The sequence below is a fragment of the Aquarana catesbeiana genome, linkage group LG05, assembly GCF_042186555.1.
Source record: "Aquarana catesbeiana isolate 2022-GZ linkage group LG05, ASM4218655v1, whole genome shotgun sequence".
In the NCBI taxonomy this organism is placed as follows: Eukaryota; Metazoa; Chordata; class Amphibia; order Anura; family Ranidae; genus Aquarana; species Aquarana catesbeiana.
The window spans coordinates 630,147,856-630,167,206 of record NC_133328.1 but is presented as its reverse complement, the minus strand read 5'-3'; the positions used below and the strand labels follow the sequence as shown (position 1 = coordinate 630,167,206).

The 19,351-nt window shown below is 43.4% G+C and overlaps 1 protein-coding gene across 1 annotated transcript in view; it reads left to right on the top strand.

Annotated features, from left to right (window-relative positions):
• LOC141145543 (cytochrome P450 2C20-like) overlaps window positions 1-10,755 on the top strand; it is a 76,534-nt gene extending 65,779 nt beyond the window's left edge. Inside the window, exons 5-8 of the mRNA XM_073632313.1 lie at window positions 3,194-3,335; window positions 4,751-4,938; window positions 6,122-6,263; window positions 10,171-10,755. Coding sequence (XP_073488414.1) covers window positions 3,194-3,335; window positions 4,751-4,938; window positions 6,122-6,263; window positions 10,171-10,367 — 669 coding nt within the window. The 3' untranslated portion in view covers window positions 10,368-10,755. The remainder of the gene's footprint in view (window positions 1-3,193; window positions 3,336-4,750; window positions 4,939-6,121; window positions 6,264-10,170) is intronic.
• Window positions 10,756-19,351: the final 8,596 nt, after the last annotated feature.

The window sequence follows — 19,351 nt, the reverse complement described above, 5'->3', positions numbered from 1 at the left end:
GGACAATCGGATCGTGTGTGGGCTTCACCGGACCTTCAGCGGACTTTTCCAGTTACAAATCTGACGGACTTTAGATTTGGAACATGCTTCAAATCTTTACGTCGTAACTCCGCCGGACCCAGAAATCCGTTCGTCTGTATGCTAGTCCGACGGACAAGAACCGACGCTAGGGCAGCTAGTGGCTACTGGCTATCAACTTCCTTATTTTAGTCCGGTGTACGTCATCACGTACGAATCCGTCGGACTTTGGTGTGATCGTGTGTAGGCAAGTCCGGTTGTCGAAAGTTTGTCGAAAGTCTGTCAGACGGGCTGTCGGACTTTTATAGCTGAAAAGTCCAACCGTGTGTACGCGGCATTTGGGTTTGTAAGCAGGTTGGACACTTGTTAATAAGTTAGTGGCTGGCCCAGACTGGGGGAGGAAGGGGTTAAACTGTCCATTCTTGGTTTCTGGGCTTTTGGGTCTAGGCCATCCCACCTTTGGTATTAAAAGGGGGAAGGCTGAGGTCCAGAGAGCTCTTTCCCACCTAGACTTGAGTTGGAGGAGGGACTGACTTGCCATGCAGTCCGTTACAGACACCAAAAGTTTTGGAGGATCACCAGAAATGGACTTTACCTGCAAGGACTATCACCTCACAGATGTATTCCTGGGCAGCCACTTACTTGTAGTTAATGCTAAGGATTTAAACTGTTCACAATGGACTGTAAGACTGAAGTTTTGTTAGTAAAAGTTATATTAACTGTTTTGAGCCTGGTCTGAAGTTATTCAAAGGGGTGCATGATGATTCTGGCTTATTCCCAGAAGAACCAGGGTCTGGAAGGCACAAGTGGGTATGAAGTTACACTACGCAGGTAGGTGTTTCAATGAGAGTAATGTGGTTGCTAAGAGTAAAGATGTAAAAGTCCAAGTCGCAAAGCAATCTGTCCAGTCGTTAGGCGTGGTACCTGGGAGGGTGGCAGGTCATCCAGTAGCAAGGGGGTCATTGCCTTGGCTCCCTCCTGAATGGCCTGTCTCCCATAGCAACCAGTAGCAGGCCAGCACTATGGAGATCCATGACCTATCCCCGAAGTATGGAGGAGAAGAAGTTAAGATGGAGCATGTATGAGGTCCACATTATGTGCTTGGCGGGACCCCATTCTGTTACTGGGTGGATGTAAGAGGTATGCTGGACTGATGGAGTGGGAACAGGCTCAGCGCATCAGTCTTACTGCAACAACTATTAAAGTTACAGTGGATAGTGTTATGGGATGCTACGTTTCAGAGGAACTCTTGTATTTCTACTGCCCACAGTGATGGCTCATTTGAGTTGGGGAACTGCCTTTATATTAGACTTTTCACATGACCACAGTCTCCGCCTGGTCCCGGGCATTGATGAGCACACTCCGGGCATAACGTTAGCCCCACGTGCATGGGCAAAGTGAGGCCCCGCTCACAGGTTAGCTTTTGTGTGTGGAGTAAGGGTAAGGGTGACATCTAGTGACATCTGTTTAGGTGATAATTTCCTCTCCCTTTTTGAATAGATTTTTAATCACGTAAGGCGGTAAGGAGAGATCTCTCTAATAGGGGTCAGACAACAAAAAAACTGACATGAAGAATAACCCTTCCCTACTTCAGCAAAAGAAAAAAAAAGTTTTGGCTTTAGAAACTGTATACTGTAAAGTGTAACTGCACATTTAGTCAAGTACATTCTATTTAACTCTTCACCCTGTCCCCGGATTTGCTCAACTGCCAATGATCCAGCTAGTCAGCCACTATGCAGGCATTTAATCTTTGTGAGATTGTTGGATATGTTTACAGAAAAGGCTCTTCCACTGAAAACACTCCAGAGTTCCACATCAAGACATTCATTGTTTTCTCTCTCTCTTTTTATCGCCACTGGTCAGTTCTGCAATGTCTTCCCGATCCTCCTCAAACTGCCAATATTGCCAAAGATCCTCTTTAAAGAAAGGACCTACCTGCAGAAATTTTTGCTAAAATACATCGAGGAGCATAAGCGCACATTGAAGCCCGAGGCCCCCTAAGATTTTATCGATCATTTTCTGCTCAAGATGAAAGAGGTGCTTATACTAAAGATAACATTTTAAAGTGCTTTGCCTCTTCTCCCTTCTTATCTAATCACTTCCTCTGCTTTTGCTTTTCTTTGTTTTTCCTCTCTTCTGCCCTTGCTTTCCTTTCATATCCACCCAATCTACATCTCCTCTTCTTTCATTTCTCCCCCACTTCTCTTCTACTTTCTTCTCCTTCTTTTTCTCCCTCTTCTTCTCCTCCCCTCCACTATTCTGTTTCCTCTTCTCTCCTCTACTTCTCTTCACGTCTCTTCTCCAACTTCCTTTCATTCTCTGCACATCTTTTCTTCCTCTCCTCTTCCTCACCCTTTCTATCCACCCAGTCTAACTCTCTTCTCCTTTCCTTCACTTCTCTACCTCCCTTCTCTCCCTTTCTTCTCCTCCTCTATTCTGTTTCTTCTTCTGTTCTGTCTCTCCTCTGCTTCTCATTTCTCCTCTCCATCTCCCTCCCCTTCTCTTCACCTCTCTTCTTCCTCTCCCTTTCTATCCACCCCATTCTACCTCTCCTTCACTTCTTCTTTCCTCTCACTCTTCTTCTCCTACTTTTTCTCTTCCTCTTCTTTTGTCTGCTTCTCATAACTGCTCCATCTTCCTATGCTTCTCTTTGCCTTTTCCCTTCCTGTCATCTTCCTCTTCTCTTTCTCCTCTCCCTCTCTTCTGCTTGTCCTCTCCCTATCCTCTTCTCTCCCTTTCTTCTCCTATTTCTTTTCTCTTTCTTTCCCTATTCCGCTCTTTTGCTTTCCTTTTCGTCTTCTCTTCGCTTTCTTTCTTATGCTTCTCCTGTCCATCTCCTTCTCCCTCTCCTCATCCTCTCATTTTCTTCTCTTTTCATCTCTTTGCCTTTTCCCTTTCTCTCCTCTTCCTCTCCTTCCTCTCATCTTCTCCTGTTCTCTTGCCTACCCCCCCCCCCATCTTCTCCTCTACCTCCTCATCTCCTCCCTACAACAAATGAACCAACAAATTGCACATTCAAAGCACAAAAGTAGGTGTAAACTTGAATAAAAATGCGCTTAAGCTCATGCATGTAAAAAACATTGGGCATACATATTAAAGGGCCCTTAATTTCCTTACGGTTGTAGTGTTTATTTTGTGCAGTTATCTGACCATGGTTCTCTCTGTGTCCACTCAGGAGGAGCACGAAGAGGACCCAGATTTCTGTGATTTGAGTCTCCTGAATGTCCTGGTGGGACTGTTGGCAGCAGGTTCTGAGACCACCGCTTCTACACTGAAATTCTGCCTGGCCTTCATGGCCCATTATCCTGATGTCCAGAGTAAGATCAATAATGGCCTGTGCAGCATGGTCTGTAGAGGAGTTTTTTTTTCTAGTTACTTCCTGTGGTAGTAGTGATAAGAAATGTACCCAAAATTAACACAGACCTTCATATAACACCTGGCAGAACCCATCCATAAGAAAGTTTGGGAAAAGTAAAAAATGACTTATGCATGCATGGATGGGCCTTCCATCTGTGTGCCTCAGTAGAAATTGAGATTCATTCGACTAGGATACATTTTTCCAGTCTTATGTCCAGTTTTGTTGATCCTGTGCAGTGGGCACAGTATTGGATGGGTTCCTCCTCTTGACTGATAGGAGTGGAACCCATTGTGGTATTCTGCTATTGTAGCTCATCGACTTCAAAGTTCAATGTGTTGTCCATTCTGAGATGCATTTCTGCTCTCCAGTCCATTCTTCTCTAATCTCTCACCAGCAAGGACTTTCTGTCTGCAGAACTGCCTCTCAAGGGATGTTTTTGGTTTCCTTACCATTATGAGTAAAATCTAGATCAACAATACAAACAAACAGCAATTGACCCAACCTATAACTGGCCTCAACAGCAAGGAGCACATGGAATAAAGAAAAATTCCCAGCTCAACTTACCGACCAGCCTGTAATGAACTGAACTGTCCTGTCTAACAGTTCACATTAAAAACAGAGGTTTAGCTTGGACACATTTGCAAATACATGCATAAGCTGCAGAGGCTATGCCAAGGCACCCCAATATTAGCCGTCCTAACACTATAAATTTGACAGCCTCCATAGTTGGAGCACATATATAATAATGGCTGGATCGAGGGCAGGTTTGCCTGGAGGGGCCCACTCCTCCTTAAAGGCACAGGGATGCACTGGACACCCAGCAGATGGCAAAATGGCAGCAAAGGTGTCCAGTGTGCCCTCCCACCAGTTTTAGGTTGGGGCAGTTGCCGTTTGTTTGCACTGTTGGTTATTTGGATGCAGGAATACAGACAGCAATAAAAACCCGACACGAACTCTAAACCCTCTCCCATCTATCTAAAACTCAATTAAACATTTTGACTCCAGTTTTACTTTATCGAACTTGCCTAACCTGTAGCTACATGATTTTATGCATTTCTGTGCTGCTTCATGATTAACTGATTAGATAAATGCATGAATAAGTAGGGGTACAGGTGTTCCTAATAATATTGGGCAAAGTATATCTAGGCATGTTTATGGCACCCAAAGGCCACTGAATTAGGTAATGCGAACCACCAAATGCCCCTCTTTTGCACTCTAAAATCGTGAGACCATCTCTGGTCAACGACCACCTTCGCTTTCAGCAAGATTCAGTATTGGTTTGCAGGTGCAGCAGCATTTCTGAAAAATTAGGGTGTCTTCTTAATAACCTCAGAATGTGGAACATCCAAATCTTCTTCTATAATCTCCTTTCAGTGAAGGTTCAGCATGAGATTGATGACTTGTTGCAGTCACAGCGTCTACCTGGGATCGAAGACAGACTACAACTGCCATACACCAATGCAGTAATCCATGAAATACAGAGAGTGTTAGACTTGGCCCCAACTGCTCTCTTCCATGCTGTGACCAAAGACATCCAGTTTCGTGGATACACCCTCCCAAAGGTACCTGACTACAGTGACAAAGAAAGGTGGTGGAAAGCAAGGAGGCATTACAGTCTGTGAAGAGAGGTCTCATAGAGAGCAGTTAATAATACACCAATCAACCATGACATTATGACCACCCACCTGATATTGAGTAAGTCCCCCTTTTGCCACCAAAACAACCCTGACCCAGCAAGGCATGGACTCCACTAGATAAAACATCACACTGCCTCTGTCGGCGTGTCTTCCTCCCATACTGCATCCTGGTACCATCTCTTCCCCAGGTAAGCGACACACATGCACCCAGCCATCCACATGATTTAAAAGAAAACGTGATTCATCAGACCGGGCCACCTTCTTCCATTGCTTCATGGTTCAATTCTGATGCTCACGTGCCCATTGTAGGTGCTTTTGGCTGTGGACACAGGTTAGTATGGGCACCCCAACCGGTCTGTGGCTACGCAGCCTCATACACAACAAACTGCGATTCCCTGTGTGTTCGGACACCCTTCTATCAGAACCAGAATTAACTTTTTAAGCAATTTGAGCTCTTCTATTGGATCAGACAATATGGGTCACCCTTTGCTCCCCATGTGCATCAATGAATCTTGGCTGCCCTTGACCCTATTGCTAGTTCGCTTTTTTCCTTCCTTGGACCACGTTTGGTTGGTCCTGACCACTGCAGACTGGGAACATCTCACAAGAGCTGCGGTTTTGGAGCTGCTCTCACCCAGTGGTCTACCATTACAATTAGTCCCTTGTCAATGTCACTCAATTCTTTTGCTTGCCCATTTTTTCTGCTTTCAACGCATCAAACACACTAGCTGCCTAATATATCCCACCCACTTTCTGGTGCCACGACATAATCCATGTTCGCTTAAACTATCAGTGGTCACATTTATAGGTAATCAGTGTATACAAAATCAAATTACATGTAGCGAGTTAATTCTGAGTTTGCTTCTTTTATTATGCACCAGAATGTAATATACTGTGTTGTAGAAAAGGGAGTGAGAAACAATTCTGTTTCTGCTCAGGCACCTGTCTATTCCCTAGTCATTCATTACATTACACTGACATATAATATATACAAATGGTTTGAGTATTCAGCTTGTCACAGCCTCTGACATGATAAAGTCGATGCTGAGCCTGTATGATGAGATTTGTGCTCATGTATAACAGTAACTCTGTCTCTCTCCTTTACCAGGGCACCATCATCACCCCGTTCCTGACGTCGGTGCTTAATGATCCCTTGCAGTGGGAGACGCCGGAACAATTCAACCCCGGGCACTTCCTGGATGAGGAGGGCCAGTTCCGCAAACGGGCGGCCTTCATGCCATTCTCAGCTGGTGAGAGATTCATACCATTAGGCCTTCACCATAACAATTATACCTAAAATCCCAAAAATACACAGGTAGGGAACAATCTTCTGGCCCAGATCTTATTCTTCCTCATGCATGGGGTTGATATAAAGTGGCACCAGCACCAAAAAAAGTCCCCCTGCTGCCAGTAAAGTGCTGTTCTAGGGACACCTTCTTTCCTGTTTAAATGCACAGTAGGATATTCTCAACTCCTCTCATTGTCTTCCATAACCTATGAGGGTCAAGAAACCGCTCCATGACATCAGCCCCTCAGCTGTTCTCACATCTCATCCTTGTTCCTCACATCCTTCTAAAAGTGCCCCTCACTACCACCCTCTGCACTTCCCAGGACTCACATCTTGGTGTTAATCTAATGGACTGATTTTTTTCCAGTGATTGGTTTTATTTCAAGTTGAGATAAAGTTGCAATGAATTCATACATGTTGTAGAACATATTGGGGGAGATGTACTAAAACCGGAGCACCCAGAATCTTGTTCAGCTGTGCATGGCAGCAAATGAGCTTCTAACTTCAGCTTGTTCAATTAAAGCGGTTGTATACCCGCTGACACTTTTTTTTTTTTATACCCCTGTAAGGCAAAAGGCATAATGAGCTAGTATGCACCGCATACTAGCTCATTATGAAATACTTACCTTAGAATGAGGCGTCGATCTTACCTGGTCCACGCCGAGGTAGCTGACATGTTGCCTCGGTGTGTCTTCCGGGTATTGCGGCTCCAGCGCTGTGAGTGGCTGGAGCCGCAATGTCATCACTCCCGCGCATGCGCGCGGGAGATTTCTTTCCCGGCAAGGTCCGGCATCTGCCGGGCCTTCAGCCGAGAATCCTCTGTGCGCATACGCCGCTGCAGTCAGCGGCTCATAGCAAGGGGAATATCTCCTAAACCGTACAGGTTTAGGAGATTTTTTTTTACCTACAGGTAAGCCTTATTATAGGCTTACCTGTAGGTAAAAGTTAAAAAATTGACTAAACAACCGCTTTAAGCTTTGACAATAAAACCTGGAAGCCGGTTAGTTTCTGTATAGAGCTGCACCAGATTTAGTAAAACGCCCCCATTGTGTGTTTGCTGGATTCTGGGAGATCTGGCGGTACATAGGCTTCTTTAAGTCAACTACACAATTACATTTTTGTTTGATGTTCAAAGCTTTGACCATCCACCCCTCCGAAAAAAAGATCCACTACAATGTTTTCTCCTCGTCTCAGATAATATCACCAGTGAAAGGATGACTTTTGTCTTTCTGGAGAAGGTGGAACAGTCCTTAAACTCCATCTGTTGTTGGGCACATACTGCTATGAAGGGAGAGAATAGGGAAGCACCTTTGGCAAATTACCCCCCCCCCATTCCCATCCCCAATATGCAGCAAATTATTTTAAATAATATGGAACCTTCAAAGTCCCTTGTAGTATGTTGGATTTTTACTGATCTTCCAATAAAAATCTTTTGTGGACTTTATACAGCTGGATTGGCACTTTTCTCCTTGTATATAAAGTAGATCTTAGATATAAGCTGCCCATTGTTCTCCAAAGAGCCTACTAAGGAAACATGCTCCTTTTTCCCCTTCTTTCCTTATTCACCAATGTGTAAAGGGCATTGTTCTGCCCACTGAATCCCAACTTAGATGATTTCTTGGATTGGATTGTATTTTCATCAGGGAAAAAAATGCAGTGGCCTTCAGTGTTTCCTGCACTCACTGAGCACCCCCAAGCTGAAAGAAGCTTCTCTAACCCTCAGGAACCATTTAAAGCCCACTGCACTCTTTAAAATGACGAACTTTAAAAACCACCTTTAACATGGCCTTTCACATTGATTCCAGTGGCCAATGGCCCAAACCTTACATACTGATTTGGGCTTGCCAAATCTATTGACAGTTCTATATAACAGTCGCGCTAAACAAAAAAGATATTGAACCTCACAAAATAATAAAAATACAACATAAAAGAAGAGTCCCCATCGAGTGATAAAACGGATAACAAGTCACACCAGGGCCTTTCAGTGATGTTCCTGCAAACTCTCAGACGGCCTTTAAAAGAATCCTCCGGCTGAAGTGTTCGTGATGTCATACTCTTTGTTTCCGACCTTATTTACAGAGTGGGGAGGCCTCCGTGCCAGGGACTCAACCCTTGCCAGGAGCAGCAGTGGCCGTGGTCCACAGGACCACGGCCACTGCTGCTCCTGGCGAGGCCTCCCCGTTCTGTAAATAAGGCCGTAAACAACAAAGAGTTTTACACCACAGACACTACAGCCAGAGGATTCTTTTAAAGGCCCTCTGAGAGTCTGCAGGAACATCACTAAAAGGCCCTGGTGGGGTAATCGGCCAAAAGGGTTACTGGCCTTTTTATAATAAAGAGGTCCAGTACTGCTGGTAAGCAGGCTTTTTTTTTTTTATGTGAATGGTGCTGCGCTGTCGTAAACAAAGGTATTGGGACTAAAAAAAAATATATAAATACTACTAATACTGCAAGGTGGCAGTATAACTCTAATATCAACTGCATATAACTTCTAAATTGCAATGGTGAAATACTAAAATTGAACACAAGATGGCAGTGTAACTCTGATATCAACTGCCTATAACTTCTAAAGTGCAATAGTGAAACAGAAACGTCCAGTGCAAATATGCAAAACCACAAAATCAAACGGTGCTTGATAAATAAAAGTGCAATAATAAAAAGTCTCTGGAATAATCATATTAATAAAAGTAAAACGTGATGTTCCAATCTTAAACATACAAACTAAGAAAGTGTTGTGGGTGTCTCTTCATTCCCATGCAGTGACATCTCTATAAGGGGTGGCCTATTGCCTTACGGCTGTAAGGTAACAAAATGGAGACATATCAGTAATCAGATTTCCTCTGTGGGTCCTTTGTGTGGGTGCCTGGTGGTTCCAATAACCTGAGAGGTCCTCCTTGTATTAATCCAGCAATCCGCAATAATGGATGGTGACTCCGCTGTATTACACTTCCACATTCACCCCAGTAGGGTAGAGAGGGGGAGGAAGAGGAATGCCCAAATAGTGTAGTATGTCTTATAAAATGTATTCGGTAAAAACACAATACCAAGGTAACACATTTTGAGTGAGGTACAGCAAGCAAATCTCCACGAGCGCTGAGCTGGTCACCTGTGTCACTTCCGGTTGTGCCTGTCAGCCAATCCTAACGGGTCACGTGACTTCATCAGGGGATTACGTGATCCCCTGATGAAGTCATGTGACCCGAAACGATACGTGACGATACGTCACTTTTACATACATGATTATTCCAGAGACTTTTTATTATTGCACTTTATGCATTTATCAAGCATTGTTTGATTTTATGGTTTCGCATATTTGCACTGGACGTTTGTTTCACTATTGCACTTTAGAAGGTATATGCAGTTGATATCAGAGTTACACTGCCATCTTGTGTTCAATTGCAGTATTTCACCATTGCACTTTAGAAGGTATATGCAGTTGATATTTGTTATACTGCCACCTTGTTGACTTTCAGTGTTTTATATATTTTTTTAGTCCCAATAACAACAGCGCAGCACCATTCACGTATATTGTAAATGTTTTGGTCCCAGATTCACCTATCAGTGTTTGCAGCAGTTGCACATATTTATCTTTACCTTTAGTGATAGCACAGGAGTATCCTTTTTTCTATTCACACAGTAGAGTTGCTGCTCATTTTATTCTTTGTTGCTTCCTATCTTGATCATTTTTAAGCACGTTTTTTTTTTTTCTCATATAAAAAAAAAAAATCTATTGATAGCACTGTCTTTTGGTTGTCTAAACCTAAACACCACATCCATTCTGTATTCATAGAGCTTGGTATTTTTTAATAATTATTTATTTACTTGTTTGCAATTTTTACATCTGCAACTCTTCCTCGTCTCTTCCACAGGAAAGCGTGTTTGTCCTGGGGAGAATTTGGCTCGAATGGAGCTCTTCCTTCTCTTCTCTGCTGTGCTCCAGAAATTTACCATCAAGCTTCCCCCGGGAGCTGAGCCTCAGGGCCCCAAATGGCTACATGATAATAAAAATATAGTAATTGCATCAGCCCAACTGCGGGCCGTGCCCCGAGCCTCACCCACCATGTAATCTGCAACATTCACAGACAAATTAATGGAGAGGAGATCTTCTTTAGAGGAACGCCTCGACAAATATTTAAACCAGGGGTTATCTACAAAGTTTATCAATAAACAATACAAATAGAACCAATACGTGAGCTATAAAATAAAAATAAAATACAAATTGATAAGAATAGTCAATAAAACAGCAGAACTCATAGATATCTGAACACAGTGGTATCTAAGTTCAATATCAATTGTACAATGTGTTGCACTGTTAGAAATTCATTCCAAATTTCAATAATCCTTTGACTACATGCATACAATTGTATTGTCTACTGCATTTATGATGTGCAATATTATCTTGTACCACTATATTTTTCTAAATAAAAAATTTATATACAAAAAAAAGAAATTAATTCCAAATGACATATTGCATTTATGCGACCAGTAAAACCAACCATGAATAGTCACAAAAAGTCCAAAATGAATGAAACTCAGGGAAAAAGTCCACCGTGAAACTCAATCGTGTTAACACCTTCACCAGCTTCAGTGCTCCAACCACCACCAAACAAATCTGCTTACCAAAAGGATAGACCTCATCACACAGGAGGTGTCACATCACTTTATACTGATCACAGAAGAATGGATTGCTTTCTCCTTTTATGTAATGGTAACCACATATACAGTAGCATATCCACGTCTCATGTGCAGAGAAAGAATCTAGATAGTGTAGCAGTTTTCAAACATGCAAGGCGGCATGATGACGTAACTGCTTGGCTCCACCCCTACATGTTTTGTCCTACAGAACATATTCTGAGGGATGCCAGAGTGCAATGTATATTTTAGAATGTATTTCTAACAGCCTAATGCCCCGTACACATGGTCGGATTTTCCGATGTAAAATGTGTGATAGGACCTTGTTGTCGGAAAATTCCGACCGTGTGTGGGCTCCATCACACATTTTCCATCGGATTTTCCGACCCACAAAGTTTGAGAGCAAGATATAAAATTTTCCGACAACAAAATCCGTTGTCGGAAATTCCGATCGTGTGTACACAAATCCGACGGACAAAGTGCCACGCATGCTCAGAATAAATAAAGGGATGAAAGCTATTGGCCACTGCCCCGTTTATAGTCCCGACGTACGTGTTTTACGTCACCGCGTTTAGAACGATCGGATTTTCCAACAACTTTGTGTGACCGTGTGTATGCAAGACAAGTTTGAGCCAACATCCGTCGGAAAAAATCCTAGGATTTTGTTGTCGGAATGTCCGAACAAAGTCCGACCGTGTGTACGGGGCATTACACATTGTTTGCAACTACACAAAGAAAAAGAAAGCAGGGAATTATTGTTAATATTTTTTTTTTTCGTAAAAATTGGAGAAATAATCTTGAAGGATGAAAAGCACTCGGATGGAAAGTATTTCTGTTTTTGCATAAAAAGAAAAAAAATGTGTTTGATATACAAAGCAAAGTATTAAAATACATAATATATGTAATGCATATTATAAACTTATGTTATGATATTGTAAAAACAAGTTGTGTGCAGCTCATGTGTGGATGGGTGATAGACCTGATCTCCCTTGTGTCTCGGAACACAATGTTGGTGGTCACAAGCTTGTATTGGGCCCAAAGCTTACAGTTACAGCTACAACAACTAACTTGAACATTGACTTTAGTCAGTGGAGGCGAGATCCCCCATGACAACCTCTGCAGTCCATAGGTTGGTTTTCTGCTGGTTCCCTCTACAAATGTTCTTGGGATCCCATGTCCTGTACACTCAGACCTATAAGTGAAATCTTCCTCAGTTTGCCCCCTTCTAGGTCAGCATCTGCCCTAAACCTTGAGGCTCGGTTCACATATGCGCCGCATGTGGCTCACAGCAGGGGTCCGGTGCGTGCTGGTCCACCGTTTTGGGTCAGATTTCAGCCCGAATTTTGGGCTTAATTCGGACCTGAAACAGACCAAAAGACGCACAGCATTTTTGTGCAAAATGCACCAGACCTGCTGCGGAGATATGTGAACCGGCTCCTTAGAGAAATCTCCTGCTATTGTGAATTGGATGTGGGCAACCCACATCCAATTCACAATGGTGTGAACCCAGCCTCAAGCTGCACACCAGTGTTGATGATTAGTTTATACTCTCTTCTTTTTCCTGGCACAAAAGAAACAATGTCCAGTTGGGTTCAGATAAATAAAATTTTTTGTTTTAACAGATGGTATTGAAATAGACAGATAATTAAATTAATATACTTTTTTTCTCTTCTCCATTGAAATGGCTAAACATTCCCGTTTTAGGGTGGTATAAGACATCACTTTTTCAAAGTACATTGAGGGTTTAAGAGGGTTTCACTTGGCTATCCCAAAAGAAGTGTAGCACTTACCCCCAAAGGAAATGCTTGATCTGTCGGGTCCTCTCTTCTGCTAACAGATCTGTACTCTGACAAACCTGACTGGGATGAGGAGTAAGAAGGTGGTTACAAATACCTGTACGTATATACACTATATTGCCAAAAGTATTGGGATGCCTGCCTTTACATGCACTTAAACTTTAATGGCATTTCTGACTTAGTCTGTGAGGTTCAATATTGAGTGGTTGTGGTCGCAAATCTGAAGGTCCGGCTCTAAAAAGGGCAGAAGGGGCTCGATGGGTCCAGAGACTGGGGATCTCCAGCTCTTTAGGAGAGGAGGAAGAGCCAGGGATCATTGATGTTGGGGTCACCCAGATTTGAATGCCGGTTTGGATCCCAGGAAGAGGAAATCGGGGAATCAGTGAGTGGAGAGCAGAAGAGGAGCTGGGGAACTGAAGAGAGGAAGAGTCTGACATGTCCAAGTTTATATAGCGAAGAAACTGAGGCAGTGGTTGTTCGTATGAGGTGTGCCAGAAACCTTGGGTTCTGTGAGGCCTATGCCACTAGGGTCCAAGATTTGTCCCCACCTCATACTTATGCTCGGGCTCAAGCTCAGAAAGAAGCTTATTCTAATCTGATCACCAAGGTGAAGAGCCCGTATGCCCCACCTGGTAGAGGCAACAGGCAAAAGCTCCCCAGGTTATCTCACTTTAAGAGGTATGTGCAGCAAAAGATAGCCATGGAATACGTTATGATTACCCATATGCCCCTAGAGAAATAATGGAGGAAATAGAGAGCAAGAGAAAGGCTTGGTGTGAAGAAGCTGTCTGGGACTTCCTATATGTTCCTAAGCCACAACACAATTCATCCAAGCCACAGCTCTGAGAGACATTTTTGTCCATTAGGATAACTGGAGTCTGGGGAGATCCATCTACATTGATTGTGTGGTACTCAATCGCCCATACAAGAAGAGTCAAGTGTGGGCTATCAATATTCAGGGTCCTAAAAGAAGGATGATCCGGATACCACATTCTGATCACTATTACAAAATGATGCTGAGTTCATTACCTGTTTGAACTGCATGTGCTGTTTGAAAGAGGCTACCAAGCCTGAAGAACCATTGTTGCAGTTAATAGTGTTGCTGTTGGGCTAAAAGCCCTGTCCCAAATCCCCTTCCCTTCTATCCTTGCAAATGGAGGAGGGGACTCCACACTTTTTCATCCTAACCTGTGGGTTCGGCTAATAGGAAAGAGTCAGTACCCTATTATTAAAGACAAATATATTTTTAATTGTACACAGAAGTGAGATAACAACAGAGGAATACCCTCTTAGTCAGCAGTACAAGATTGTGACAGAAACCACTGTCACCGTGTTCAATGTTCTCCCCAGCGCCAGAGTCGTACTGTTCCTTTTGCAGTTTGCCTGGGGTGGGGGTTTGTGACTAACACAGGTCCAGACCAGTTGAGGGTCAGGGACCTTGTTAGTCATTTTTTAAAAGGGAAGAAATGTGACAGAACCCACTTTCACTCTGTGTGTTTTGGAGGGGGCTGTGGGCTGGCCTCCTACCCAAAGACTATGACCCAGCAGAGAACGAGAGACTTAGGGGTAAAATGGCATTGGGATCATGTGATGAGGTCTCTATGTAAGCTGCATCCCTTTCTCTGCCGGCTGCGGGTGCGCTTGGAGAACAGGAGACACGTCTGGCGGAGGTGCCCAGCCGTGGTATCCGAGATCCGTCACAAAGATATATATTAAAAACAGATGTAACAGCTTTGTGCGTGACACACCTTTGAGGGTAGATGTATCTGGCATACTAAGAACATGGATTTATGATAATAAAAAAAAAAAACAAAGAGGAAAAAAAAACATCAAAAGGAGAAGTTCAAAAGAGTAAAAGGAAGAGATGAGAAGAGGAAAGGTAGGAAAAAAGAGCGGAGAGGAAGAGAAAAGGGTGGGTCCCGAAGAGTCCAGTGGAGCGGCACTAGCACAACTGCCAGCGACCCACCCCCCCCCCCGTGCGGCACTAACACCCCCCCTCTGCCACCCGCTGTCCTTACCGTGAATGCGGGCGGTGAGAGCAGCGGTTGGAGCTGCTGTGGCCATCTTCCAGCGTGGCGAGCTCCAGTGCCCTCTCCTGGAGTCATCTCCGTGGTGCGCCACCTCTCTGCTCCTCCCAGCGATAGGCGTCCAATAGGATCGCCTGGCGTTTTGGCCAATCGGGAAACGGGTTTCATACCTGTTTTCCGATTGGCCCGGGAGGAGGATCACACCTGGGTGGGATCGGATTGCATCCTCAGCATCCCAAGCCCACCCAATTTTGAAGCCTATTAGAGTCTATGGCTCTAATCATGTGCTTAAAAAAAACCCTGCTCGCTGTAATTCATGTGCCCGGTGGCCCGAAAGGGGACGGACACATGAAAAGGGGGCGGCAGCCATGGATAGATTCATGCTATGCATGAATCTATCCACTGCATATAGGGGGTGGAGAGGAGAGTGGGGGCGGTGCCCGGCACCCTAATTGACAGGCCGCCACTGGTTTTCCAGAATAAAGGGATCAATTGTCTGGCAGCTGACAGTAAAAAACACAGCAAGCTCCGTTTCTGTAAAGCCACCGATCCCGGAAGCATGGATAATAGTACCATTGTGGTGTCAAGGAGTCATCATAAAGACTACAATATATGGAAAAAATCTGAGACCAAAAGGGTTGAATCCAGGTGCATTCCCACCAAATGTGGAGATAAGTTCCTTCAGCTGAGCCGCACAGCCAACAGGTGGCAGGCAGGTACCGATGGGAATATTTTGTGTAGGGAGTGGGGGTCCCTGTACCGTCTGGAAGTTGGAGTTTAAATTTTTTTTCTTGCGTGTAACAAGATATGGATTTGATATGATTTATGCGTAAAGTGAAACAAGGTTTGCCAATCAGCCGTCGTTAGCTCTTTCCCTAGATCCGCGGACCACCTCTTGGTGTATATTGGAAGTTGATCATGTAGCAATGTATGTGGTAATATATAAATTGAAGAAAGTAGATGTTTGGATGTCTCAGAGAGGAAGCACAGCTGTTCATACTCAGTTAGGGGGTCTATGAGTTTGGGAGGAGGTAAACAAATCGGTGCAAAAAGAAGATAGACGGAGGGCAGTAAGCCAATTACCCTGGCCTGCAGGGACAACAGTACCCTGGTATTATAGGGGGACTTTGCCTATTATTAGCCACACGGTTCCTACTTGGAACACTCTAGAATGTGTTTAGCCAGGTAGAATTGTAGGTTCTTCTGTTTGTCTATTACAGAAACACAATGGGAAAACATGTCAAGAGCAGCCCTTAGTGGGCTGGATGTACAAGCTATCTCTACATGATAGTTAGTGAGAGGTGCATGTTCGGGTGAGAAGACAGTCTCTGAGGAGAAGACAGTCTCACTGTAAGTATGTTAGTTACTCTCTTTGCAGGCTTGGAAGAAGTCCTTATGCCTCGGCTGAGGTAGTCCATGGAAATTTATTATACATATGTAATGATACTATTTGTAGTATAGTTAGTTTATGTTAGTTAGTTTATGTTTAGCCATTTTTACCCCACCAATCAGTTATGTTTGGCGGGGGGTGCACTAATATAGTGCATTTTGATAGATATTGCTTTAAAAATTTAAATATCTATTTACAGCAGATGTCTTATATTTTTTCACTCTAATTTATTGTATATACTGGCCACATATGGGGTATGCCCAGTGGCGTATCCTCCATGTGTGTAGGGTGTTCGTTGCACACGGGCCTCCAGGTCATGGGGACCCATTGTGTCCTGTCACACTCTGCACACATGGAGTAGGGAAGAAAAAAATTATGGTCATTTTTTAGGGTCCCAAGTGGGCGTACAGCCTAGGAGCTTTGGGGCTTTTTTTTTCATAAGAAGAGTGGCGGCAGTGGCGGCAGCCGCATTTACCGATGCCTCCTCTCTAGATCCAGCCGGCACCGCCCACTCCTTTACAAATGGTGCCTGGTGGAGTGATATAACCGCAATCTATAAATTGTGCTGCGTGGGAGAACGGCTGAGGAGCAGAGGGAGGTGCTGGAGGATGCACAGGCTGGAATCAGGAGTGTAGAGGAGCCTTCCCTTTCCTAACTAATCCCCTGCAGCTTTCTACTGAGCCTTAGGCCTCGTACACACGGTTTGATTGTTGGACGACCGAGCGTCTGAAGTTTGTCAAAAGCGCGTGTGCAGGATTTTGTCTAGCATATTAACTATCCCCAAATTGTTGTTTGACAAACACGAAGGTAATGACATACTATGAGAGTATAAAGAGGAAGTTCATTTCTTATGTGCCACCCTTTGGGACCCTTCTGCTAATTTTGTGTTAGTAGAATTTTGGTGATCGTTGATTCGCGATTTTCAGATCGTTCTAAACAAATGTCTTTTAAAATATGTTTGGCATAACTACATCAGTATCACCAGCAAAGCAGATTCATTATTATCCCATTAAAAAAGATGAGAATGTGCACTGCATTTCAACATTTCATCAGCTGCCGTGCCACGAATGTTAATTCTAGATTTTGAACGGTAGTTTACAAGACCAACCTCTTCCCTGACGCTCCTTGATTTCGAACATGCATGTTTGTACTTTAGACTTTTGTGTGACGATTTCTATACTGACCATCCGAAAATCAGATGTTGAGTTCACATCCGACAAAAATTTTATAGCCTGCACATCCAGCTTTTGTCTGGTGAAAAAGTCAAATCGTCTGTCGAAAGCACCGTACAAACGATCCGAAAATCTGCCGACAGCTCGTCTTACGACTTTTCCCTTCTGATTTTTGTACCGTGTGTACGACGCCTTACACAGTCACAGAAATTGCTTCCAGACCTAAGTAGGCACCTGCCATGCTGGTAAGAGAAATGAGGCATGCTGCAGACTCCTCACTTCTCTCTCTCTCTCTCTTTACCTGTCTGTGTGTGTGTCTGTTTGTGTGTGTGTGTGTCAGTGTGTCTGTGTCAGTGTGTCTGTGTATGTGTGTGTGTGTGTGTCTGTGTGTGTCTGGCTGTGTGTATGTTTGTGTGTGTGTCTGTGTGCACAGTGGCTGCATTTGATGGGCACAGTGGTTGCATTTGATGGGGCACAGTGGCTGCATTTGATGGGGCACAGTGGTTGCATTTGATCGGGCACAGTGGTTGCATTTGATGGGGCACAGTGCTTGCAATTGATGGGCACAGCGGTTGCATTTGATGGGGCACAGTGGTTGCATTTGATGGGGCACAGTGGTTGCATTAGATGGGGCACAGTGGCTGCATTTGATGGGGCACAGTGGTTGCATTAGATGGGGCACAGTGGCTGCATTTGATGGGGCACAGTGGCTGCATTTGATGGGACCCAGTGGCTCCATCTGTTTTAACTATCTTATGACTAATTGCACGAGTGAAACACCCCTATCTATCCTGTTAATTTTCAATGGTGGTAATATCTTATGCCGCGTACACACGGAATTTCCAACAACAAATGTTTGATGTCAGCTTGTTGTCAGAAATTCCGACCGTGTGTAGGCTCCATCGGACATTTGCTGGCGGAATTTCTGACAACAAATGTTTGAGAGCTGGTTCTCAAATTTTCTGACAACAAACTTTCTGAATGAACAGACTTGCCTACACACAATCAACCAAAGTCCGTCGAATTCGTACGCAATGACGTACGACCGGACTAATATAAGGAAGTTTATAGCCAATAGCCCTAGCGTGGCTTTTTGTCCGTCGAACTAGCATACAGACGAGCGGACTCGAGTCCGTCGGATAGATTTGAAACATGTTTCAAATCTAAGTCCGTCCAACTTTTGAGAAAACAAAGTCTGCTGGAGCCCACACACGATCGAATTGTCCGACAAAATCCCGTCCGCTGGGCAAAGTCTGCCGTAAAGTCCGCTCGTGTGTACGCGGCATAAGACTCTGTGTGGACAACTAGGAAAAGCTTCTGTATTTCTATTTGTGGAGTCAAACTGTGGAACAATTTCAATGTGGAGCTCAACAAATGTCTACGCATAAACCAGTTTAAAAAGAGGTATAAAGAGATGATTTTTACAAGGTATAAGAATGAAGGTGTTTGAACTATTATTGTTTGTTTAATAATATTGTTTTTGATTTATTTTTGGTCTGGGTATACATGCATATATTATATGTGTATGATTGTGTAGTTAGATTATAGTATATTATATTTGAATAATTAATTATTGTATAACTTTATAGTGATGGGTTTGTACTTCTTTCCACTCATTTTTGGATATGTAAACTACATTTTTTTTCATAGTTTTTTTTTTTTCCTCTTGTAGCTGTTTTGTGATTGTCTACTATTAAATGATTACTTCTTTTATTTTTTATGTTTTGTTTTTTTTTTTCACATGTTCAAAATAAACTATAAGGAACTAACTAAATTAATGCATGCAGCATAAGGATTAAGGCTCGATTCACACCTATGCATGTTGCTTTTGAGCGTTTTTGGAGGGTTTTTTTTCATGCTTGCCATGTTTTTGAGCAGCGTTTTTGCGGCGTTTTTGCTGCGATTTGCGTTTTTTTTTTTTTTTCATTTTTTTTTTACAGTCTTAAAAAAAAATTTAAAAAAAAAAAAGGCAAAAACTCACCAAAAACGCATCAAAAACGGTGCACTTGCGTTTTTGATGCTTGTCCATTGAA